A 26,333-nucleotide genomic window follows, 5' to 3' on the forward strand; every position below is an offset into this window, starting at 1 on the left:
TTTCCATTGGACATTCTTTCCTGCTTTGTCGAAGATTAGTTGACCACAGAGTTGAGGGTCTATTTCTGGGCTCTCTATTCTGTTCCATTGATCTAGGTGTCTGTTTTTGTGCCAGTACCATGCTGTCTTGATGATGACAGCTTTGTAATAGAGCTTGAAGTCCGGAATTGTGATGCCACCAACTTTGGCTTTCTTTTTCAATATTCCTTTGGTTATTCGAGGTCTTTTCTGGTTCCATATAAATTTTAGGATTATTTGTTCCATTCTTTGAAAAAAATGGATGGTATTTTGATAGGAATTTCATTAAATGTGTAGATTGCTTTAGGTAGCATAGACATTTTCACAATATTTGTTCTTCCAATCCAGGAGCATGGAACATTTTTCCATTTCTTTGTGTCTTCCTCAATTTCTTTAATGAGTACTTTATAGTTTTCTGTGTATAGATTCTTAGCCTCTTTGGTTAGGTTTATTCCTAGGTATCTTATAGTTTTGGGTGCAATTGTAAATGGGATGGACTCCTTAATTTCTCTTTCTTCTGTCTTGTTGTTGGTATAGAGAAATGCAACTGATTTCTGTGCATTGATTTTATAACCTGACACTTTACTGAATTCCTGTACAAGCTCTAGCAGTTTTGGAGTGGAGTCTTTTGGGTTTTCCACATATAGTATCATATCATCTGCGAAGAGTGATAGTTTGACTTCTTCTTTGCCGATTTGGATGCCTTTAATTTCCTTTTGTTGTCTGATTGCTGAGGCTAGGACTTCTAGTACTATGTTGAATAGCAGTGGTGATAATGGACATCCCTGCCGTGTTCCTGACCTTAGCGGAAAAGCTTTCAGTTTTTCTCCATTGAGAATGATATTTGCGGTGGGTTTTTCATAGATGGCTTTGATAATATTGAGGTATGTGCCCTCTATCCCTACACTTTGAAGAGTTTTGATCAGGAAGGCATTCTGTACTTTGTCAAATGCTTTTTCAGCATCTATTGAGAGTATCATATGGTTCTTATTCTTTCTTTTATCAATGTGTTGTATCACATTGATTGATTTGCGGATGTTGAACCAACCTTGCAGCCCTGGAATAAATCCCGCTTGGTCGTGGTGAATAATCCTTTTAAGGTACTGTTGAATCCTATTGGCTAGTATTTTGTAAGAATTTTCGCATCTGTGTTCATCAAGGATATTGGTCTGTAGTTCTCTTTTTTGATGGGATCCTTGTCTGGTTTTGGGATCAAGGTGATGCTGGCCTCATAAAATGAGTTTGGAAGTTTTCCTTCCATTTATATTTTTTGGAACAGTTTCAGGAGAATAGGAATTAGTTCTTCTTTAAATGTTTGGTAGAATTACCCCGGGAAGCCGTCTGGCCCTGGGCTTTTGTTTGTTTGGAGATTTTTGATGACTGTTTCAATCTCCTTACTGGTTATGGGTCTGTTCAGGTTGTCTGTTTCTTCCTGCTTCAGTTGTGGTAGTTTATATGTCTCTAGGAATGCATCCATTTCTTCCAGATTGTAAAATTTGTTGGCGTAGAGTTGCTCATAGTATGTTCTTATAATTGTCTGTATTTCTTTGGTGTTCGTTGTGATCTCTCCTCTTTCATTCATGATTTTATTTATTTGGGTCCTTTCTCTTTTCTTTTTGATAAGTCTGGCCAGGGGTTTATCAATCTTATTAATTCTTTCAAAGAACCAGCTCCTAGTTTCGTTGATTTGCTCTATTGTTTTTTTGGTTTCTATTTCATTGATTTCTGCTCTGATCTTTATGATTTCTCTTCTCCTGCTGGGTTTAGGGTTTCTTTCTTGTTCTTTCTCCAGCTCCTTTAGGTGTAGGGTTAGGTTGTGTACTTGAGACCTTTCTTGTTTCTTGAGAAAGGCTTGTACCGCTATATATTTTCCTCTCAGAACTGCCCTTGCTGCGTCCCACAGATTTTGAACCGTTGTGTTTTCATTATCATTTGTTTCCATAAATTTTTTCAATTCTTCTTTTATTTCCTGGTTGACCCATTCATTCTTTAAAAGGATGCTGTTTAGTCTCCATGTATTTTGCTTCTTTCCAAATTCCTTCTTGTGATTGAGTTCTAGCTTCAGAGCATTGTGGTCTGAAAATATGCAGGGAATGATCCCAATCTTTTGATACCGGTTGAGACCTGATTTAGGACCCAGGATGTGATCTATTCTGGAGAATGTTCCATGTGCACTAGAGAAGAATATGTATTCTGTTGCTTTGGGATAGAATATTCTGAATATATCTGTGATATCCATCTAGTCCTGTGTGTCATTTAAGGCCTTTATTTCCTTGTTGATCTTTTGCTTGGATGATCTGTCCATTTCAGTGAGGGGAGTGTTAAAATCCCCTACTATTATTGTATGATTGTCGATGTGTTTCTTTGATTTTGTTATTAATTGGTTTATATAGTTGGCTGCTCCCACGTTAGGGGCATAGATATTTAAAATTGTTAGATCTTCTCGTTGGACAGATCCTTTGAGTATGATATCGTGTCCTTTCTCATCTCTTATTATAGTCTTTGGCTTAAAATCTAATTGATCTGATATTAGGATTGACACCCTTGCTTTCTTCTGATGTCCATTAGCATGGTAAATGGTTTTCCACCCACTCACTTTAAATCTGGAGGTGTCTTCGGGTCTAAAATGAGTTTCTTGTTAGCAACATATAGATGGGTTTTGTTTTTTTATCCATTCTGATACCCTGTGTCTTTTGATTGGGGCATTTAGCCCATTAACATTCAGGGTAACTATTGAGAGATATGAATTTAGTGCCATTGTATTGCCTGTAAGGTGACTGTTACTGTATATTGTCTCTGTTCCTTTCTGATCTAGTACTTTTAGGCTCTCTCTTTGCTTAGAGGACCCCTTTCAACATTTCCTGTAGATCTGGTTTGGTGTTTGCAAATTCTTTCAGTTTTTGTTTTTCCTGGAAGCTTTTAATCTCTCCTTCTATTTTCAATGATAGCCTAGCTGGATATAGTATTCTTGGCTGCATGTTTTTCTCGTTTAGTACTCTGAATATATCATGCCAGCTCTTTCTGGCCTGCCAGGTCTCTGTGGATAAGTCTGCTACTAATCTAATATTTTTACCATTGTATGTTACAGACTTCTTTTCCCAGGCTGCTTTCAGGATTTTCTCTTTGTCACTAAGACTTGTAAATTTTACTATTAGGTGACGGGGTGTGGTCCTATTCTTGTTGATTTTGAGGGGGGTTCTCTGAACCTCCTGGATTTTGATGCTTGTTCCCTTTGCCATATTAGGGAGAATTCTCTCCAATAATTCTCTCCATTATACCTTCTGCTCCCCTCTCTCTTTCTTCTTCTTCTGGAATCCCAATTATTCTAATGTTGTTTCGTCTTATGGTATCACTTATCTCTCGAATTCTGCCCTCATGGTCCAGTAGTTGTTTGTCCCTCTTTTGCTCAGCTTCTTTTTTCTCTGTCATTTGGTCTTCTACATCACTAATTCTTTCTTCTGCCTCATTTATCCTAGCAGTGAGAGCCTCCATTTTTGATTGCACCTCATTAATAGCTTTTTAAATTTCAACTTGGTTAGATTTTAGTTCTTTTATTTCTCCAGAAAGGGCTTTTATATCTCCCGAGAGGGTTTCTCTAATATCTTCCATGCCTTTTTTGAGCCCAGCTAGAACCTTGAGAATCGTCATTCTGAATTCTAGATCTGACATATTACCAATGTCTGTATTGATTAGGTCCCTAGCCTTCAGTACTGCCTCTTGTTCTTTTTTTTGTGGTGAATTTTTTCGCCTTGTCATTTTGTCCAGATAAGAGTATATGAAGGAGCAACTAAAATACTAAAAGGGTGGCAAAGACCCCAGGAAAATATGCTTTAACCAAATCAGAAGAGATCCGAAATCATGGGGCGGGGGGATAAAAAGAGGTTCAGAAAAAAAAAAGAAACAATTAAGAAGATATATTCCCTTCTTAAACCTTTCATTTATTTGCTATATTCTGATTTGTAGTATATTTTGGGGTACCTCTTTTTCTCACTCTTCCCTCTGCTTCCAAATGCTTCTCTCCCTCTACCCAACAGTATGTAGTTTTTTGAGAATAGGATTCATGTCTTCCTCATTTGTTTGCCTCCTATAATTCCTGGCACAGAGTCTTGCACATAAAAGGGTACTCAATAATTCTGTAAGATTAATACATAAAGTATGTTCCCACTTTGAACACAGAGGCTTGGGTTTATTCTGCTTAGTTCAAGTTAGAGTAGATGATCTTAATGATTTAACAGTCTTCACCAAACTGGTCACTGTTTTAGATAAGCATTATGTCAAAGAATTCATCAAAAAATAACAAAAATTTAGCATGAGTATCCACTAAACATTCTGATAACAACCTTAATCCATTTGTTACCTTACTTCCATGAATAGATGGTACATAAACAACAAGATGAGACAAAGATGGATAATCTTGAAGTCTTAACATCACAGACTAAAAAAAAAAGAAAAAAAAGGACATAAAAAGCTGATTTTATTTCTAACGGTATACAGAACTTAAAACATGTTCAAAGAAATTATAAATACTTATTTCTTAATTAATTGGTTATAAAAAAACTGATTTCACACTTTATATTCAGTACCTCATAAAAATACCCATGTTTACATTTTCAGATCAATAATCCTAAACTCAAATTCCTAACATTTTGTAAATATGGACTGCCAAAAATATTCGTTGAACTGACCCCTTCATGTAAAACAAATGACATTTAATACTACATATAATTATTTTACATAATTATTTCCAGATTTGATATTTTCTATAATTTGTCCATTTGCTTTTTATAACATTACAATAGATTTCTACATTTGTTTTGGTAGCTAGCATACAACAAAGAGCATTCAATAGATGATGAATGAATGAATGCTAAAAATAATGGAGAGTTGCAACTTAATCTCAAATGATTCTGATCTAGCTGAAGCAGTAAAGAGTTGCTGTCTAATGATATATATGATTATCATCCCATGGAATCACTCAGTAAATGACATGAAGACACAATAAAACTAGTAATGTACCTTATCAAATAAAAATCTATCTTTGGGGCGCCTGGGTGGTTCAGTGGGTTAAAGCCTCTGCCTTCAGCTCAGGTCATGATCCCAGGGTCCTGGGATCAAGCCTCGCATCAGGCTCCTTGGGAGCCTGCCTCTCTGCCTACTTGCGATCTCTGTCAAATAAATAAATAAAATCTTAAAAAAAAAAAATAAAAATAAAAAATAGGGGCACCTGGGTGGCTCAGTGGGTTAAGCCCCTGCCTTCAGCTCAGGTCATGATCTCAGGGTCCTGGGATTGAGCCCCACATCAGGCTCTCCGCTCAGTGGGGAGCCTGCGTCCCTCCCTCTCTCTGCCTGCCTCTCTGCCTACTTGTGATCTCTCTGTGTCAAATGAATAAATAAAATCTTTAAAAAAAATAAATAAAAAATAAAAAATAAAAATCTATCTTTAAAATTAAAACCAGATCCCATAGTCTGTATTTTGAGGAATAAGTAGAGAAGAGACTGGTCTATTTAATGAAATGGTACAGCACCAAATACATTTTTTAAATCCAGGGTTTTTTTTTTTTTTTTTCCTGGAAATAGACATGGGGGTGGCAGCAGTTGTATGTGGTAACAATTTGTATGTATTCAGAAATTTATGCAGCGCTTCTGGGTGGCTCAGTCATTAAGCGTCTGCCTTCAGCTCAGGTCATGATCCCAGGGTCCTGGGATCGAGCCCCACGCTGGTCTCCCTGATTCACCGGGAGTCTGCTTCTCCCTCTCCCATTCCCTCTGCTTGTGTTCCCTCTCTCCCTGTGTCTCTCTCTCTGTCAAATAAATAAATAAAAATCTTTAAAAAAAAAAAAAAGAAATTTCTGCAGTTAACTTTCTCCAGTGTTCTTCAGGAACACCTGTGTGGGCAAGGTGAACAGAGGTGCTGAAGCTGAAGAAACACAAGCCAGTGGCTGACAACCTGACCAGATCCACCGGGAGTGTTTTCTAACCTAGGAGGCTTCACCTCAACTTACTTGCCAAAGCCTCAGCAACAGACTTAATCCATTCTAATGTAAATTAAAAGGCCTTAAAAGGCCCTCACAAATGACACTGACAGGCAACTGAGACCAACGAACAGACGGTAGACAATATGAAAGATAATTAGAAAGAACCTTGGTTACTCTGTGTGGCTATCTGCTGTACTAGCCTTTGTTATTTATTCTCAAAAATACTTTTTTTTCCTCAAGAATTTTGTTAGGATCAGAATACTTTATTTTTTTTTCCTTTTTCTTTTTTTTTTTTAAAGATTTTATTTATTTATTTGACAGAGAGAGATCACAAGTAGACGGAGAGGCAGGCAGAGAGAGAGAGAGAGGGAAGCAGGCTTCTTGCTAAGCAGAGAGCCCGATGAGGGACTCGATCCCAGGATCAGAATACTTTAAAAAGGTTAACAGTGTCAAAAAAATTTCCTTATAAAGTTCCTATAAAGTTATAATGTCAGTAGGAACTTGACAATATAATCATATTCATGAACTTGTTAGATTGACAGGTAAGATTAATATGAAGTTTGGAAATTTTTCAGTGTTTTAAGGGTAAAATGCCCTTAATGATGAAACAACACACACAGGAAATCAAACACCAGGTTTTGATGCACAGAGCAAAACTATGGTACTAAAATGATTAAGATAAAATGGCACGGGGGTGCCTGGTGGTGCAGTTGGTTAAGCATCTGCCTTCGTCTCAGGTCATGATCTCCGGGAGCTGGGATCAAGATAAAATGGCAACAAGGTAGTTTTCTCATATCAGTTATTTTTTTTTTCAGTTAGTTATCTTTATAAATTTTTGTTTTCAACAATAAATCCATTTTGGCTTACCAAATTCCTGGCTTGTTGTGCTTTTTGTTTTCAGAAACTTCTTCACAGTACCCATGACAGAAAAATTCCATATGATTGGTATTTAAAAACTGAATTTACAGGTGCTTTGCTGGAGTCTTCTACTTACTAACAGTTCAGTCAACAACAATGCTAAGAGTGATATGAGTGTCACCTGACACTACTTTTGTTGCAATGTTATGAATATGAATAAAATTCATAAAATCTTCTCACTTTAATCTTTTCTTTCTCTTCAACTTGATTTCAAAATAACTTTGTGTCCTTTTTAGAAGTGGCTAACACATATAATTTTGATTTTCATTAAAATGGAGAAATTTATTTATGTTTATTAATTATGATCCTCTTCTGCTATGAATACCTAAGATTGCAGAATATTGTAATCCTTATTTTCTAAACCTCTTTCTCCCATCTTCCCCCCTCTAAATTTCAGTAGGCTTTTAATGCTATCTGGCAACCTCTTTCAGCATTCACTATAAAAAGCAAGCAGCAGGGGGCCTGGGTGGCTCAATGTGTTAAAGCCTCTGCCTTTGGCTTGGGTCAGGATTCCAGGGTCCTGGGATTGCTCTCTGCTCAGCAGGGAGCCTGCTTCCCTTCCTCTCTCTCTCTGCCTCTCTGCCTACTTGTGATCTCTGTCAAATAAATAAGTAAAATCTTAAAAAAAAAAAAAAAACAAGCAGCAGTTGGGTGCCAGGGTGGCTCAGTCAGTTCAGTGTCCAACTTTTGATTTTGGCTCAGGTCATGATCTGCACATCAGACTCTTGGTTTTGACTAGGTCATAATCGCAGGGTCATGAGATCGAGACCTGTATCAGGCACCCCACTTAGCGGGGAACCTGCTTAAGACTCTCTCTGCCTGAAATAAATAAAATCTTGGAAAAACAAAAGTATAAGCAGCTGGAACAGCTTATTCTGCTGTTCTGACAGCTGTTTCTTACATTTAGAAGAAATAACACAGGGTCTAGAACTAGATTAATACTCTGCTGAATCTTTGAGATTAAAAATATACATAAGGATTTTATTATTTAAGAGGTAACTTTTTAAAAATAGGAGGAAAGTAGCATTCTATCGGGATTTTAATCATTTATTTCTTCCTAACTCTTATAGATTAGACAGGATGTACTATCTAAATTGGAAATTTAAGGAAAGATTTATGAATGATTATCATTAAGTATATTGTACTACTTTTGTTTGTTTTGCTCCTGCCTAAAAGGCTAGGATAGAATCAGTGACAGACATTAAAAATGCTCATATGAACCTAATCACTTTCCCACAATGTTTATCTCTTGAATACAAAAGCTATATGAATGAATACAAAATAAGGACGACTGAGGTGACAGAAAATATAACTGCAACCACTCCAGAATCTAGTGTGAAGTAACTTGCAATTATTCATTATATCATCATTCCTCTCTTTGAGTATAGTACAGAGTTGACTATACAGATAAATAACAAATAACTGAACTGGACTGAAAGATGACTGAGACCAACCAGACTGGCTTCACTTTCAAGTTTATGAGACCAGTATTCATCATGAAAAAATATTTGAAGACTGAAAATTATCACTCCTGGTATAAGATTATGAGTTATAATAAACACAACTTAGAAATCAGAACATGTATTTTCCTCAAATTTAAGAACTGATTTATTTTCTCAATGATATTAATGTTTTATAAAAAGACTTACTGACCTATCAGAGTTACTTAAGGAAATCACGAACAATTATTAAATAAATCCCATGGAGTACAAGATAAAGTGGAGTTATCCAAGTATCTGACCACAAAGTGATGTTGAAATAGATCCAGAAAATTACTTTGCATCTCTCTGAGAGGCTCGCTTTCCTACTGTAGGTCCACTCCCCCAAACTCAAACTACTACCCTTCTATTTTAAGACAGATCATTCCAAACATACCCTCAAAATAAATTTTAAAAAACTTACCTAGCTCTTGGTATGATGTTATAATATACAGATTAAATTTTATTTAGAGGACTGTTAACTTAGTTATCTCTGCACATTAAAGAAAAACACTGCATGTTATTCTCCATTAAAATGTATTTGCAGAGAAAATATTTTTAAACTTTATGTTAGCAAATCTCAAGTTCATTTAATACATAAATGAATTAACAAAAGACCATATTCTAAAATACTTATAGACAAGAATTTCTTATTATTTTTTTCCCCTGAATATTAGAATTCTAAAGCCACAATTTACCTTGATTGTTGGCAGCAGTTCAGCTTTCCATGATAAATCAATCCCGTGCCGGCTTCAAAGTGAATATGAAATTTAATTAAAGGACAAATGTATTAAAACATTATAAATTATAAATAAGCTTCAGAGGAAAAAGTAACCACCTACAGACCTATCAGAGAAAGTTCTAATGACAAAGTCCAGTAAGTTTAATCCAATATGCTCTTATCCATACAGTCCTTTTGGATACAAAAAAAATTGTTTTTCCTAGAAACCATTTCAATGTTTGCAAATAACTACTGATATGTTAATTTCCTTTATTTTTCATTCAAAAAAATCAATGCTATTATAATGGAATGTAGCAGCAAAATGAACTTAAGAATGTATGAAGCTTTCTAAAAAGTGTGATTTAGGAGTGCCTGAGTGGCTCAGGCTCTTGATTTTGGTTCAGGTCATGATCTCAGAGTCATGGGATCGAGCCCCATATCAGGCTCTGCGCACAGCAAGGAGTCTGCTTGAGATTCTCTCCCTCTCCTTCTCCCTTTGCCCCTCCCCATTACCCCTGCTTCCCTCTTTCTCTCTCTCTCTCTAAAATAAATAAATCTTTAATAAGTATGATTTGTATTATTCATATTGAGAAAAATGAACAATTGAGGCCCTTAGGTTCAAAAGACTTACCACATAGAAGTGCTGTTTATGCAGCCAAAAATCCAACTATTTGTATCCTGTTGATGAATAACACAAAGCACACTAAATATTATAGAAAATAATTACGTAAAATAGGCAGCTTAACATTTTACTGTTATATGATAGGGTTAGTAGGCATGATGGAAACATAAAATAGCATTATTTAGAAACATTTGCAGGCTGTTCTCAAAAGTCATATAGGTAAAAGGTAGGTAAAGAAGTCTAATGTCAGCATAGATAGGTAAAGCAAGTAACGTAGAGTAGCAGTAAGAGAAAGAGTGACCTCTCCATAGCATACTGGGTAAGGTATTTTAATTTCTGAACCAATGCCTACAGAGTTCAGCAATGTCCATGCTTTAATTAGTTAGTTACATAGTAAGGTAACTAAATTTTAAGTAAATATAGAAGATGAACACCTAGTAGTCAACTTTTATACAAAGAGAAAAAAAAATCCAGAGTCAATTAAAAATAGCAATTTATCTAAGTATATCTTAACGTTTATAATTTGAGTTCTCATTTGATTATCAGGCAAAACTTCTACATAACTGAGAATGTGTTTGGATTGGAGCACAACTGCAAGGGCTCAAGACAAAAGCTAGTTATTACTTTATCAGGGTACCACGGGAATGCCGCAGAGATGGTAGTGGTATTTTAACAATATTACGTATCTATATTCAGTCATTTAAGAGCAGTATGACCAAAGACCTTCACTGCAACTTTTAAGGAAGAAGTAAGAGTGATATTCCAAGATCTGAAGATCCAACTACTAAAACCTTATACCAAGATATAAGAAGGTAAGAAACACTGCTCATATTAGCTACATAAAACTTTCCTTATTAAACAGAGAAGATAATGAAAAAGAAATCAATCCTTTTATCCAACTAATATTTATAAAGTCTATTCTAGAGCCATGTAATTATGCCAAGCCTTTAAGGAAAAAAATGATGAATGAGGCAGACATGGTCTCTGCCCTCATGAAGGTTAAATACAACTTGAAGACATTTTCCAAGAATACAGAAAAGGAAGCTGAAAGGAAATAAACGAAAAATAATGTGGAATTTGTCTGCTCTTTATTGCTGGCAAAATACTTGTATGACTTCTGTATCATTAACTGTGTTTCCCAGAATAATGTGACATTATAAAGCAAGGCAAAAGAAAAGATCTGCAGAGCTTAGACAAGGAAAATCTAGTGAGCTCTCAAGTTCCACCCCACTTTTGTAATGGGTTTTGCAGCTACTAAGGGAGGCTGTCTTCAAGGACAGCCCTTAATATGAAAGGTGTCAATATTTTATACTATTTATACTTCCATGTATAGGGAATTCTGACTTATTCATCAAAAAATTGAAAAAATATTATTCAAGCCCACCCTAAAACACCATGTTGATATAATCTGTAAGGTGTCAAAAGAACAATTTCAGGTCATCTAGCAAGCATCTCTAACTAACTATAAAAATAGTACTGAAGGGGCACCTGGGTGGCTCAGTGGGTTAAGCCTCTGCCTTTGGTTCAGGTCATGGTCTCAGGGTCCTGGGATTGAGCCACGCATCAGGCTCTCTGCTCAGCAGGGAGCCTGCTTCCCCTCTCTCTCTGCCTGCTGCTCTGCCTACTTGTGATCGCTCTCTCTGTCAAATAAATAAATAAAATCTGTAAAAAAAAAAAGTACTGAAAATCTCAGAAAAAGTCACTCAAGAATTGCCAACTGAGGGCGCCTGGGTGGCTCAGTGGATTAAGCCGCTGCCTTCGGCTCAGGTCATGATCTCAGGGTCCTGGGATCGAGTCCCGCATCGGGCTCTCTGCTCAGCAGGGTGCCTGCTTCCCTCTCTCTCTCTCTGCCTGCCTCTCCATCTACTTGTGATCTCTCTCCGTCAAATAAATAAATAAAATCTTTAAAAAAAAAAAAAAAAGAATTGCCGACTGATTATTAAAGTATACAGAAAAGAAAATGCTACTTGGTCATAAAAATTTATATAATAGATCTAAAGAGAATCTATCTACAGTAAAAAATGATGTCCTCAATAGGTGAAAATCTGATAGGAACTTTATATAGGATAGATCATGCTACCACCACCTGAGTCTACTGCTAAGTCTTTAGGTCTCTAAAGTGTAACAACCAGATACTGTGTATCTCTGGTTAAGTACATAGTTCTACTTATAAAACATTCTTGTGTCAAAAAAATTAGTGGCAATTAATTTAGTTAAAAAAATTAATCAAGATTCTAAATCTAACAACCAGTTTATAGAAAACATAAGGGATAGAAATACATGTTAAAAGATACCACAAGAGGGGCATCTGGTGGCTCAGTAGGTTAAGTGTCTGCCTTTGGCTCAGGTCATGAACCTGGGGTCCTGGGATCGAGCCCTATTAGGCTCCCTGCCCTACTGGAGAGTCTGCTTCTCCCTCTCCCTCTGCCCCTCACCCCTATGCTCTCTCTCTCCCCCTCTTGCATGCATTCTAATACATAAATTTTTTTTTTAAAAGATACCATGAGAATAGTCACCTAAATAGTCCAAAATGTGGGAAATTCTGTAGAGCATATAACCCATTTGCTTGAACAAATAAATGGCGTGGAGGAAAAGAGAGGGGGCTGTTATAAAAGAAACTTGGGATCCATAAATCAAATATAACGTGTATACTTTCTGGATTCTGATTCACATAAACTAACTCAGAGAATTTAACTGAACAGAGGGCAACTGGACATGGATTGGATATCACATGATATTAAGGAATTAATAATTAATTTTGTTGGGTGAAATAATGATATTATAGTTAACATGCACAATCCTTATTTGCTAGAAAGCATACTTAAGTATTTAAGGATGAAATGATAAAATGCCTAGAATTTGCTTTAAAAATCCTTCAGTCAAAAAAAAGTGAAAAAGGGATAAATAAAATGGCAGTGTTGATAACTGTCAAAGCTATGTGATAGTTATGTGAGCTTTTATTATTATATTCTATTTTTATATGATTGAAAACTTCTGTAATACAAATTGAAAAGATTTTTAAAACTCACCCCATAACTTTCTGCTAATTAATACCTATGGACCTTAATTACAGAAAAGGGATCCCCCAATAAGCCGAATGGAGAATCTGAACTTTGGCAAGGATTTTTCTCACTGTAATACTGACATTCTAATTTGGAATTTAGTATTAAGTGAGTTTGGATATTTTAAGCCACCAGTCTAAGGGCCAGATTCTCTTGAGATAAACTGCCCATCCAGATTTTAGGCAGAGAGATGCTAGTCTCTGTAAGAGATGCAAAACTTGTCATCCTACTAAAATTAGTATTCATTAGCACCTAGCCCACAATGCCTGTCTAGCCTTTCTAAAGACTTTACTATATATCAAATGGCAGATATCTACCAACTAAGTGACAGGTTCTAGTTCTAAAGAATACAAATAACCCAACAAAAGGGAGAAGAAGAAAGAAATTATGAAAAACACAAATACAAAGTGAAGAAACAGGAAAAAAAAAATCCAGGAAGAGGGAAAAGAACCTAAATGGAGAAACAAGTTCCTGAGAGTAAGAAATGCTGACAAATAATTAAATTATTAAAAAATAAAAGTAAAAAAAAAATTCCAAATATAACAAAGGCATTTTATAGCATGTGACACATTTTTTTGACAATACCTGATAGTAGGTATTCATTAAAAAGAAATAAGGGTATTTGAACTGAATTCCTTCATCCTAAAGATTGTAAGTAAGGTAGAAAAACAGGGTGAAAGACCTGAACTAGAGCCAAAAGTATAATTTAGAAGTAAATTATCAGTTATAGAAATATTTTGATTAATACTTTTCAATCAAAACTGTTTTAGACAAATATTTTTCAACTTATTAGATTTAATAATAGTTCATAGCTAAAGAAGAGATCTTAGATATTAGTTGAATCTTAAAAATAGACTTTTAGATTTACATAAAATGTACCAATTATCTTACCAGCATGGTGCTCTGACAATAGACATGAGTGTAGATTTTTCTATGATTTGCAAGAGGAAATGTAAAATATATCTTATCAGATTCCTAAAAAAAAAAAAAGAGGGAAAACATAATAAAACCATTAAGAGTAGATAATTTCATCATTTAAATATACAGATAAAGCAAAAATTATTCTAATGTTATCATTCTTGGTGTTGTTGAGGTATTCTCCAATATTCTAGGAGTGGGAAGAAGATACAGATCTAAGTCAGGGATATCAGGGACCCTGCGGTCCTGAGTATGTCTTAGAAATAGCAGTATAAAGGCATGTTTTTGTTTAGGTTTGAGTTTTGGCCTAATGATCAACATAAAATACATTTCTTAGCTCTGTCCACCGAAAAGGCCTAGAAATGCTATCCCACTAGTCATAAACATCTCTACTGTCCAAATTATGGTTTTTAGATACCATTTCCCAAATAACAGAAAGAGCGCCTTAGAGAAAAAGCTGATTCAAGGTCTGGGGCAGGAAATGTACAAAATGAACTTACACATCTTCTTATATTAGGTATTGAAGAAACTATCAAAGAAAGACAACTAAAGAGTAGCTTTACCAAAAGGATTCAGGAGCCTAACTTGAAATGACTTCCACTGGTCAAAGACAGAAGAATTTTAATATTTTAGACAGAAACATGTTTAAAAGATGAGTTCATAATAATACTAGGGAAAAAAAAACCCCAAAACTGTTTATGATCACCAGTAGAGGAGGTTTGTGAGCCAACTCGCTATTACTGAAAACCAGTAAATACAAGATCCAAAGACCCAAGCAATTTTAATTTTCTCCTTTCCTGCTATGTTCCACTTTTGATAAATTTGGTAGATACGAAATTTCCCAATAATGTTTCAGTTAATAAAAAAAATAACTGAATTAGAGCACCAATATTTTTGCATCCCCTAAATGAATTAATGACTCTAGGCAGACTTCATCAACAGCTGTTAACATCACAAAAAAAGAGACAGTCTAGCCAGAACAAAAACGGAATCTGATCAAGCAAATGAATCTGATCCAAGGACTAAGTTACAGGAAAAGAGCAGACAAAGGAATATACTAAATGGTACTGAAGGAATGCAATCAGCAAAGTCAAGACTGTATGCGACTCTATAGGACAAATGACTTGTTTTTTCAACAAATAAGCTTCAAGGAAAGAAAAGGGGTAGAGGAAGTATGAGAGATTAAAAGAGCAATAAGAGACATATCAACAAATGACAGTATGTGGATATTATGTGTATTCTCATTTAAAAGTGAGAAAGAAAAAAATTTAACAGTTATGATAAAACTGGAAAACTGAACATTAACTAGATATTAAGGAATTATCATTGTTTTAATATGGAAAAATATATGTAAATATCTTTTTAAAAGAGTCTTTAACTTTTACTTATATATTTTTTATTATTATTATTTTTTAAGTAGGCTCCATGCCCAGTGAGGAGCCCAATGCAGGGCTTGAACTCACGACCCTGAGATCAAGACCTGAGTTGAGATCAAAAGTCAGATGTTCAACCAGCTGAGCCACCCAGGTTCCCCAAAAGTCTTTAATTTTTTAAAGATAAATACCAAAATGTTTTTGAAAAAAAAATTTTTTTAATCTATTGATGGTATACTTACATTATAAGCCACATAGGTCCATTTGGATACTTTCACTGGAACCCACATAGATGTCCCTAAGGTAAAGGAAATGAATTTGGCTTGCTTTTTAAATATTAAACTATTCCTTTTATTGAATGCTCATGAAATACTTCAAAATTACAAAAGGATTTGAAAAAGACGTGATTTCCTGAACAATGGCTATTTTAAAATAAGAGCCTGGTAGTGGGTATCACAAAGGGCACATATTACATGGAACACTGGGTGTGTTGCATAAACAATGAATCTTGGAACACTGAAAAAATAAAATAAAATTTAAAAAAAAGAAAAAATAAGAAACCTGCTAAGATGTTGTCTGTGCTTATCACTGCTAGCATTCACATCAAGTAAAGCTTTTTTTTTTAAGATTTTATTTATTTGACAGATAGAAACACAACAAGAGAGGGAACACAAGCAGAAAGAATGGGAGAAGGAGAAGCAAGCTTCCCACCAAGCAGGGAGCCCGATGTCGGGCTCAAACCCAGGACCCTGGGATGGTGACCTGAGCCGAAGGCACACGTTTAACGACTGAGCCACCCAGGCACTCCCCAAGTAAAGAATTTTAAATTTATTTGGTGCCTTTCCTCAAAGGAAGTATCAATAAAAAAGAAATTATTTTCCGAACTGAATATAACAGCTATTATATTAACAGCGAATGATATGCTATTAAACCAAAAGAAGACTGAAAAATGACTGATACTGAAAACTTTAGTCAAAAATAATTATAGTATTTTATGTGACTGTCAGGAAATAGCAACAATTAACTCTAACTTTAAAACTTTGTACTTGTCAGGTTATTTTCAGAACAAAATTTTTATCAGCAACATCTTATAAAACTGTTTCTTTTCTTTTTCTCTTCCTTAATCAAGAACCTAAAAAACCACCACAGAAGCATAAGAAATAACATGGAGGACACGGGGAGATGGAGAGGAGAAGGGAGTTGGGGGAAATTGGAGGGGGAGACAAACCATGTGAGAGTGTGGACTTTGAAAAACAATCTGAAGGTTTTGGAGGGGAGAGTGGTGGGTGGTTGGGTGAGCCTGGTGGTGGGTATTATGGAGGGCACGTATTGCATGGAGCACTGGGTGTGGTGCATAAACAATGAATTCTGGAACACTGAAAAGAAGTTAAAAAATAAATAAAAATTTTTAAAAAAACCACCAGAGAGAAATTAATAAAACATAATAAAATTATAGTAGCTAAGTACCACAGTTGCAAAGACTTTGCTAATAAATTTACCTAAAAATAAAACTCGATTTAAAATAAAAACATGTTATTACCACCAACCTGTTAAGTCAGAAATTATTGCTGGATTTTCCTCAAAGTGTTTTGATGGGTGTCTTATAAAGTGGTGATTCAAGACTGACAATTTCTTCTTGGGATTTTGAGTTATCTAGAAAGAATGATACATTTTTGTATCTTTTAGTATCCATTATGATAGTTCAATGAAACTTTGCATCAAGTAATAACATAGTAAGAGACAACAGTTACTTACTCTGGACCAGGCAATCTTCTAAGTACTGAATATGTTATTAACTCATTTAACCATCACAAGAGCTCTAAGAGATAATAACCCTTTTATTTGTATTTTTGCCAAGAAACTAAAGCACAGAGAAATTAAGGAACTTGCCCAAGGTCATACTCCTACTAACAATCTGGGCCAGGACTCAGGCAGTCTGGCTCCAGAGCCCAGACTAGTACCTCTTAAATAACAGTTAAGAATAAAACATGCAAAGGTGTATAGAGTCAGATGAGAACTTACTAGGTCCTCCAGTCTAGCAACTCCAACACACTACTTTCCAAACTCAGACCCGTGCCAATCCCACAGCAAAGAATTAACTGGTCATTAGAGAAAATATGAATTGCCAATTGCACTTCCTTGGAAACCACTTTGCTTTACCCTGTCTTACTTACTCTCATTGTGTCTAAATATCCTTTCTTTCATGAAATGAAAATGAGAGCAGACAATAGGATTTTTTGTTGTCTGTTTTAAAATATCCTAACACAATAAATGTCTGCAACTTTATACCAGTTCCTCCCTTAAAGAAATAAAAAAAAAGTCCTCGGGTCTAAAACCTATTCAGAATCTACCACTATTCAACTCTCTAGTTTAAGCACTGAGGAGGCCCTTCAGGTAAGTGATTTTCTCAACAACATAATGAGAGAATGACAAAGAAATGACAGTGAGGACCCAGGTCTAGTAAATCTTTTTAATTCTTTAGGAAGTCACCCAGCATTTGCTTGAACATTTATTTCTAACTTGCTACTGTGAAAGATAACACATTCCAATTTTAACAACTCCTTTGAGGAGAAAGCTCTGCCATATTTAGGGCAAGTATCTGACTCCCTGCTACTTTGATATATTAAGTTAGGGGGCAGCCCTTCAAGAAATTGAAGACTGTTACAACCCCCATCCAATAAAACATTTCTTTACAGATTAAACTTCAAACATATCAACTGTTGTTCACAGAACTGTTTCAAACTCTTCATCACCCTGACTGCCTTCCCTGCATAAACTCAAGTTTGTTAACGTCCTCCTTATAATACAACATACAAAACAGAATATAGTTCCTTAGATACCATGTAACTATAATAGAAGGCAATAGAAATTTTATCTTCATTGATACCAACACAATATTTCAATCAACTCAATCTAATACAAAACTAGTTCTTTTTTTTAAAGTAGCCACATCTGTTCACAATCAATTAAAAGTAAAAGGTCTTTTTTTGCCAAAATTTAGTTAACTCGGGACTCTTCCATCCTTACTCACTCTCTAGGAAATCCATCCACTCATAAGTTTTTCAGCTAAGTCTTTTATGCTGATAACCATCAGAAATTATTCTCTAATTCTGATTCCTTTGTACCACACATTTGGGACTAATTATGTGGAGTTACAATTTCCCTGTATATATGTTTGCTTCTCTTCCTAATATCTTCTTGAGGGATAGCAATCATAGACTAACTTTTTATTGTTTAATATTTAGTCTAGTTGATTATACATAGTGAGTTTGTGAAACAGAACTCAGTTTTGTATTTTGATTCCTAACAATATTAGTTACCAAAAATTTCTCAGTTGTCCCTTAAAATGTGTCAGTAAATTACTTATCTATCCAGAATTATATTTTATTACACACTAGTATTAATAATTTTCTCATCACAGGTTTTAATGGAAAACAAGATTTATTAAAATTAGTTTTATGTAATGTGTCAATTACACCTCAATACAAAAAATTGGCTTTCTGCACAATTTTTAAAGACTATACCTGTCTGTGAAACTACTGTTTGTTTGTTTTTTTAAGATTTTATTTATTTATTTGTCAGAGAGAGAGAGTGTGTGCACAAGCAGGCAGAGAGGCAGGCAGAGGCAGAGGGAGAAGCAGGCTCCCCACCAAGCAAGGAGCCCGATGTGGGACTCGATCCTAGGACTCTGGGATCATGACCCGAGCCGAAGGCAGCGGCTTAACCCGCTGAGCCACCCGGGCATCCCGATACTACTGTTTTTCATGGGCTGAAATGGGTTTTTTTCCCTAAGCCTACCAAATGTCATTCCAAACACAAATCTTACAATTTTAATTGATTCTGTTATGCCTAGCTGCACTCTCTCAAACTGAGTAAAAGAACATTTGCCATAGTGAAGACTCATAACTAAAACACAGTTGAAAAACTAAAAAATGTTTGCATTCCATGACCACTTCATAGTGTTAACTCTATAAAGCTGATTTACTTTAATAAATATACTAACCTAAATATGGCATCTCATGGCTTAAAATGTGGCAAAACACAATAGTTTGGGTCTCTCTCTTTTTGGCGTGGGGGGGGGGTCTCTCTTTTATTGTATTCTTCAGGAGAGAGGAAAGTATCTATGATTCTAACAGTAGTTCCGCAGCTTTCTGAAGGGTTAAGGAAAAAAACAAAAGCACTATCCCACTTCCAAGAGTGAAAAGCCTTATAAAAGGCTTTTCTAAGCTCTAAGACACAATAAGGAAAGCAATACCTAGAGATCTAATGAGAAAGAGGTCACACATATTAATCTCCCCCAAAATTGGAGTCTTCATGGGGAAGAATCCAAAAATATCTGAGCTAAATACTTTGCCATAATGAAGAAAACTACCTAATACACAAGGAATCTTTTCTCCAAAAGGATAAGCCATAGCCACAGTTCTCAAAACGTGTTCTACGAAACAGTGAAGAACTACAAGGTGACCTGAGTTTAAAAAAAAAAGGCTGCCTAACATGAAAAATAGCAATCTGTTGCCAAATCACAGAAAAAAATTTAAGTTCATGGATAAAATTCCCTGAATTTTGCTGATTACTAAATATCTGCTGGCAGACATGAAAGAGTAATACGATGTTTATTAATGGTGCTAGGATTTCCAGGTGTCCTATTAATTGAATTTGGAAAATCACTGGTTTATAAAGTTTATAAGTGAAATCTCATTACAAAAAACATTTAACTACTGAAAGTACATAATTTAAGTTCTGGAGAGCTTGGGTTAGTTAATTAATGAAGACATTTTGGTCCTACCAGAAAGATAAAGATGCTTTTCTTTAAAAAATTTTTTTTTAAATTTTAAAATTAAAAAAATTTTTTTAAATTAAAAAAAAATTTTTTTTAAATTTTAAGCAAAAATGTATATTATGATACATCATGAAGTTTACAACATATTAAAAAAGAGGATAAAACAGCTTGTAGTAAATATCTTAAGTTAAAAGGATATATATCAAATTTTAAACAACTAAAGGGGAAGAATTGGGGGAAGGTTTAAAGCATCTTTTTACTTTCTCATTTTCATTGCATTCTATTAATTATTAATAGTGATCAAAGTATTATCAGATAAAAATATATTTCTATTTTGAAACTAATTACAGTTGATGTAACATATTAAAGCTTCTACTTTTGTGGAAGTTAAAAAAAAAATTAAATCCATTCCTACTGTAACAAAAGCTTTTACTTTACTGAAGTAATTTTTTTTTAAGATTTTATTTATTTATTTCACAGAGAGAGAGAGAGATCACAAGTAGGCAGGCATAGAGGGGGAGGGAAGCAGGCTCCCTGCTGAGCAGAGAGCCTGATGCCTGGCTTGATCCCAGGACTCTGAGATCATGACCTGAGCCGAAGGCAGAGACTTAACCCACTGAGCCACCCAGGCACCCCTACTGAAGTTATTTTTAACTTAAAAATACATACTTGTTTAGTATCAGCATCAATAAGATCAAAGAACGCTCGAATTGTAGTCAACTGCAATTGTTTACACCTAAAGAATAAAATGTTATAATGTTATAATGAAACTTTATTCAAAAATATACTTTTGATACAAACATGCACAATTCTATTACTTAATGGAATATCTGAGTCTGCTGCTCTAAACTCTAGAAGTGTTTAAGGAATCATTATAATTAAGCATATATCTTAAAGTTGAACCATATGAAAAATAAAGCAAACTAAATCTTCCGCTTGACAACGTCTGACAATGAGCTATCATGGTCTTCCGTTCTCCCTAAGTCTTTGCCCACCCCGTCACAGACAACCGCCCGCCCCGTCTCTCTCTGCCTAAACTTGCGCTTCTTGCAGACACTGACTGCACAGCCAGAGGAAAGTGAAAAAAAGAATTTTTTTTTTAAAAGAATTTTTTTAAAGCCAAAACATATAGTGATAAGATACTAGGGTCTATGTATTTCTTAACCCTTATTTAATCTATTTATATTAAGGGTAAATCTAACTCCTACTTGGTTTTTCATGTTCTAGAATAGTAAATGCTATATTACTCAAGTCCCTGAGTTTGGTGACTGGTCAAGAGCTCTGAAGATCCTATCACAAGTATCTTTGATTCTGCCCAACTATGACAAACTCTAAAATTTTGGTATTTGACTAGCTGTATCTGCAATTCGTGCTAGTAGTTCTTCAAGAGATGATTTTACAAGTCATCAAGGGAACATTGGTCAAATTGGGACAAAAACCAAAGTTAAAGTTCTAAGCCTTTAAGTCAATCTTTCTTCCAAATCTTTGTTACTTAAGGATAAAGTGCTAACAAAACTAACAAACCAATCAATGCACTGATAGGAAAAAAGGACACCATAAACCACCAAAATAACCCTATTACATATTAACTTACCATACAATGGAAAGGTGGTCTGTTGAAACCCAGGTCTTAGGCACTGCTGAGCTCTAAAAGGACAAGAAAAGAAAATCCAACTTAAGAAAACTCCATTTTTTATTCTCCCAAAGGTTTAAAATTCTCATTAGCTAATATTTAGAAACATGTAATATTAGTTTCACTATTTTATGATGCATAGACATATTTAAATGATGCATTCTTAGAAAGGTGATCCAAAAATATTAAGGCAGCTCCTATATAAAATCAGTATCATTACTGCTTAGTTAAGCTTAAATTACCCCTTAAAAATTATCAAAGCATCTACAGATTCCTTACTAGACTTTAATATCTAACTCTTTATTAATCTATTAAGAGGCTGAGTTTGTCACAATTATTTTAGTAATTTTAGTTTTGACTAGACTACCCTTTGATAAATTCCAAGATGTTACTTCTTAATCAGGTGTGCCTGAGAAATACCCAGCCCCAGGGAGCTTTTTTAAAATAAAAATGCCTGATCACAATTCCAAAGCTATCAAATCAGACTTTTTTTTTTTTTTTTTTAAGAGAGGGAGAGAGAGAATCTTAAGCAGGCCCCAACCTCAAACCAGAACCTAACACAGGGCAGGATCTCACAACCCTGAGATCATGACCTGAACCAAAATCAAAAGTCAGATGCTTAAAAGACTGAGCCACCCAGGTGCCCCCAAATCAGACACCACAAGTATGGTGCAGGGTTACTTATTCTGAAAAAAACCCTAGATTAGGATATATAGTACTAGACACCAAAAGGCTCAAAAAATATAACTATTTGAAGGCGGCTTCCTAACAATGGCACAACCCCCTTCAAGAACTAGAGACTTCTTTTCATACTAGCTAATGAATTTCCTGGGAATAGTATCTTACATACAACAGGAAACATTAAGTAAATCCGATATTATTTTCAACAGAGTCTCTCTCTCTGCATTCAAGAAAGGGTTGCTAGAGCCTAAGTCCCTTAAAGGGACTCCTTCAAAAACCATCCACCAACTTAAATACATACCTAGGGCAGGTATAGGAGCAAACAAAATGTTTAAGTGCCATTATCTGTATGAATGTATATGACAGCAGTTCAGCCTACCTTACTAATACTAATATGACCTAGGTCTCTAACTTAATTTTTCTAGTCCTGATGGCTATAAATGTCAATTAATTATTCTTGAGATAATCACCAAAAAATTGTTACTTCTTAATAATTACTTTTCTAAAGTAAACATATATGCAGATATATGAAAGGTTCTAAACTATTTGAGGGTTAAAATACTAAATAAAACTGAGATAATAACCAGCTTTCAGGAAATTACATTAAGAGGTAAAATATTTTCATCAGAGATACAGAAATATAAGCTGCCTTGAAAGCAACAAATCATCAAATGGATTAGAAAAGAGGGACACACCAGGTGCATGAGCGCGCGCGCGCGCACACACACACACACACACACACACACAATTAAAGAAACCAAAGTTCTTTAAAAGATAAGCTGCAGAAGGAGCATTAATAAAGCAACACACACCAGGTCAAGTCTAGAAATAATTACAATCCAATTTTATATGACTAATATCTATGTTTACTAAAGAATTGGTACTTAGTGTTTTGAGGACTTCCAGCAATATCTGCCCCAAATATTCAACATCAAATAGAACAATACATACCAATAATGAGGTTTGAGAGATTCACCAATTTAGTTTCAAAGCTATTATGGTTATATCAGAGCTCCTTCAGTAACACGAAATGGTAGGTTAATACCATTATCCATGGTTTAAGCTATGGTTAACCATTAGCCATGGCTTAATAATTTTTGTCCTAGTCCTATGTGTGGCAACCATTCAATAATACTTGTTTAATAAATGAACAGTAACGTATAAGTGGGGCAATAAATGAACTAAGCAAGGGCGTATTCATGAAGAGAACAACCACAAAACAAAGGACTAGCTCCTAAAAAGCAAAAGAAATACTGGATTTCTTTTTAGAAATTAGGTTATATTTGGAGATGATGTGCAGTATACACATCAATATATACTACATACAATATCTGCATACTGTGTAGAGTTAAAAAGTTCAGATCTTAACTGAAGACTTCAAGGTTGAAAATATAAGAAATAATTTAAGTCCTAAAAGGAAACTTGAACTCACTTTACAGAGGCTATGTATCCCTGTTAAAGACCAAATACTTGATGTCCTAACAGGGAAGAATAATTAGCAAATTAATCAATCAGGGTTCTGTTATACTAGCAAAGCTAATTTTTAAATTTTAAAATTGGTAAACCTTTATTCAAGTTTAGTACTCAAGAGTCTGATATTCCATTTCTACCGTAAATAGCACTCAGATATAACCAGGGGCCCCTGGACTTCAGTCCATACTTTCTTACAATTAAAACTCTCATCAATGGGTAGGCACTTATTTTAAACAAGGAACAACTATTTATTAAGAGTCACTTTCATAAATAAATCATTTTCACAAACTCTCTAAGATCTTTTCCACTTTCTGTGCACCCATGCCTCTGCCTTCCCAACATAATCATATTCATTTTTCATATTCTCTCACACGCGTGTACATACACACATAGCGACACTACACCAACTAAGTAGTCATTTTCAAACAACTACATATTTCTCTTTTCATATCCCACTGTATCCATTCTGTTTCTATTTCAGTAGAATCTTAAAAAGATTACCACAACGGATAAGGCACTGGTATGATGGCTTAATTTTGGTAGAAAAGTCAGTCCTGAACGAACTTGGTAATCCCGGAATCCTCCAGCTACAGAAAGTGTGGTTAAATTTATGTGTCTAGCATTTAGAATCCAATAGTTGTTTACAGTCATATAAAAATCTGGTAGGAAATAAAGACACATATTAAAAGTTAGTCACTCCCTGAAACACTAAGGTATCTATGATACTAATATTAAATTGAATTTCTATTGAGCCATACGGAATTGTTTATAAACAATGTTATTCACATTTCCCTATCCTGAGTAAAATCAGTATCTTTACAGAGTCTGTTTTCCCCTTAAGTAAGACTACGAATACTAAGAGTTACTGAAGTTATCAATAAAGAAAAAAGATACCCAAACTTTTTTAGTTTTAACAACTCCATACAAAAACAGGTCTCTACATTCCACAAGAATGCTGCTAGATCATGAGCTACACAGGATAGCAAGTAGAAACCCCTAAAATTCTTCCAAAGATACAAGTTCACTATGTTAAAGAATTATAGATCTTCCTAATCACGGCAGTGTGAGAGCTTAGCAGCTCTCTACTGTGGGCAGCCACCACCACACAAAGTACTATGTAAGTTCTTAAAATACAATGAAGACAACAACAATTACTTTAGTCTTGGGACTTAATGCTACTGTGGAAAATCTAAGGGTTAAGAAGGTTCCACCCATTTAGAGTAAGTAACAGGTAGTTCAATAGGAAGAATATGCAATTTTTCCACTTTATCTATGGAAGATGAGAAAAATACAGCATCAAAGATTTGAGGCAAGGGCAGAGGAATTCTCATTTCCTTTTCTGATTATCAAAACTTAATATACTTTCATCCTGGCATTTGATCCCATTGAGGGCTTCAACATTTTGGAACAGCAACTCCGCCCACTGAAGATCTCAGCAGTATTCACTTAGAATGTGATTAAGGATTCCCAATTCCTAACATGCCTAACATCTGCAGGTCGTGGGACAAGAATACCAATGGGGCACACATGGCCTTATGTCTAAATACTTAAAATTAAAAATTTAAATTAAATTTAAATTAAAGTAAAAATTCCAGCTAACACACTGTTAAATCAAATATATTTTCTCTGCCTACATTGACAAATATATCATTGAAATAATCTGGAAGGCCAAGTTCAAATTTCAAATTCCAGGACACCTCACAGATGAATACTAGATTATGGCAGCACAGAAGGGTAGATCTCTGACACATCACTGAACTATCATCTCTTTTCTTTCCCATCCTGCATTATAAGGATGCAGGATGTCCAAGCTCTATCTGTATCTCATGCAGAGCCATTCCTTAGCCACAATTCAAGCTTACTTATATCCCTGCCCTCAGGTAAGATTCAGGTAGGAAGCCCACACAGGCCATGGAAGAAGTCTGAAGACCTGGTTACCTAGATCATCTTCCAGAAGTAAAGGCACAACCTGCAGGTGGGGAGGCTGCCTGGCCTATATAATCCTCACCTCGTGGAGAATGGCAATGCCCGAGCAGAGCCCTCTAAAGTGTGGAGCCCAGTGCACAGCTTCCTTCCCCCTATTTAAGGCCAGTATTTCTATCAAGTATAAACAGGGAATGTACTTCAGAAGGTCATACAGGTCTCCTAAAAACGTAGGATCTGCCACCCCTTGAACTTTTGTTTTTTCATTCTGATTCTGGCTTAATGAAAAATGAAATAAATACAGAATAAATAAGAAAGAGGCTTACTGATTACTAGAAAGGTAATCTGACCCTAAGAATTACTTTCAGCCTGAACATTTTAGAGGCAGACCATCGCTACCCTTCAAAAACAATAAAATCAGACCCTCTTGAAGCTCTTTACTCAAGATAATGCAAATTTTGATAGGGTAAGAAGTGGTGTAAATTTACTGATCAGGAAAAAATTCTTTGTTTTCAAGGACTTTATTCTATCGTACCACATATCAATAAACAGTGAAGATAATACCTGACTTTCTTTAAACATGCAAATAATGGTACCTACCTCAAAGGACTGCTCTAAGCATCAAGTGAAATAATAATACATCATGTAAAGTCCTTAATACAACATCCAAATTACAGTAATAATTATTAGCAATTCTAGCACACCATATAAAGCATTAGTAGATCTATTTATTCAAAAAGAAGCCATTTCTACTGTTT

At 35.0% G+C, this 26,333-nt stretch overlaps 1 protein-coding gene across 1 annotated transcript in view; it reads right to left on the minus strand.

Moving 5' to 3' along the window:
• PGAP1 (post-GPI attachment to proteins inositol deacylase 1) overlaps nucleotides 1-26,333 on the minus strand; it is an 80,154-nt gene that overhangs the window by 31,220 nt on the left and 22,601 nt on the right. The window contains exons 5-13 of the mRNA XM_047722389.1: nucleotides 24,154-24,311; nucleotides 21,460-21,512; nucleotides 20,535-20,601; nucleotides 16,633-16,738; nucleotides 15,328-15,383; nucleotides 13,686-13,769; nucleotides 9,742-9,788; nucleotides 9,088-9,139; nucleotides 4,376-4,453 (exon numbers count right to left, since the gene is read on the minus strand). Coding sequence (XP_047578345.1) covers nucleotides 4,376-4,453; nucleotides 9,088-9,139; nucleotides 9,742-9,788; nucleotides 13,686-13,769; nucleotides 15,328-15,383; nucleotides 16,633-16,738; nucleotides 20,535-20,601; nucleotides 21,460-21,512; nucleotides 24,154-24,311 — 701 coding nt within the window. The remainder of the gene's footprint in view (nucleotides 1-4,375; nucleotides 4,454-9,087; nucleotides 9,140-9,741; nucleotides 9,789-13,685; nucleotides 13,770-15,327; nucleotides 15,384-16,632; nucleotides 16,739-20,534; nucleotides 20,602-21,459; nucleotides 21,513-24,153; nucleotides 24,312-26,333) is intronic.

Source organism: Lutra lutra, chromosome 3 (assembly GCF_902655055.1).
Source record: "Lutra lutra chromosome 3, mLutLut1.2, whole genome shotgun sequence".
Taxonomy (NCBI): domain Eukaryota; kingdom Metazoa; phylum Chordata; class Mammalia; order Carnivora; family Mustelidae; genus Lutra; species Lutra lutra.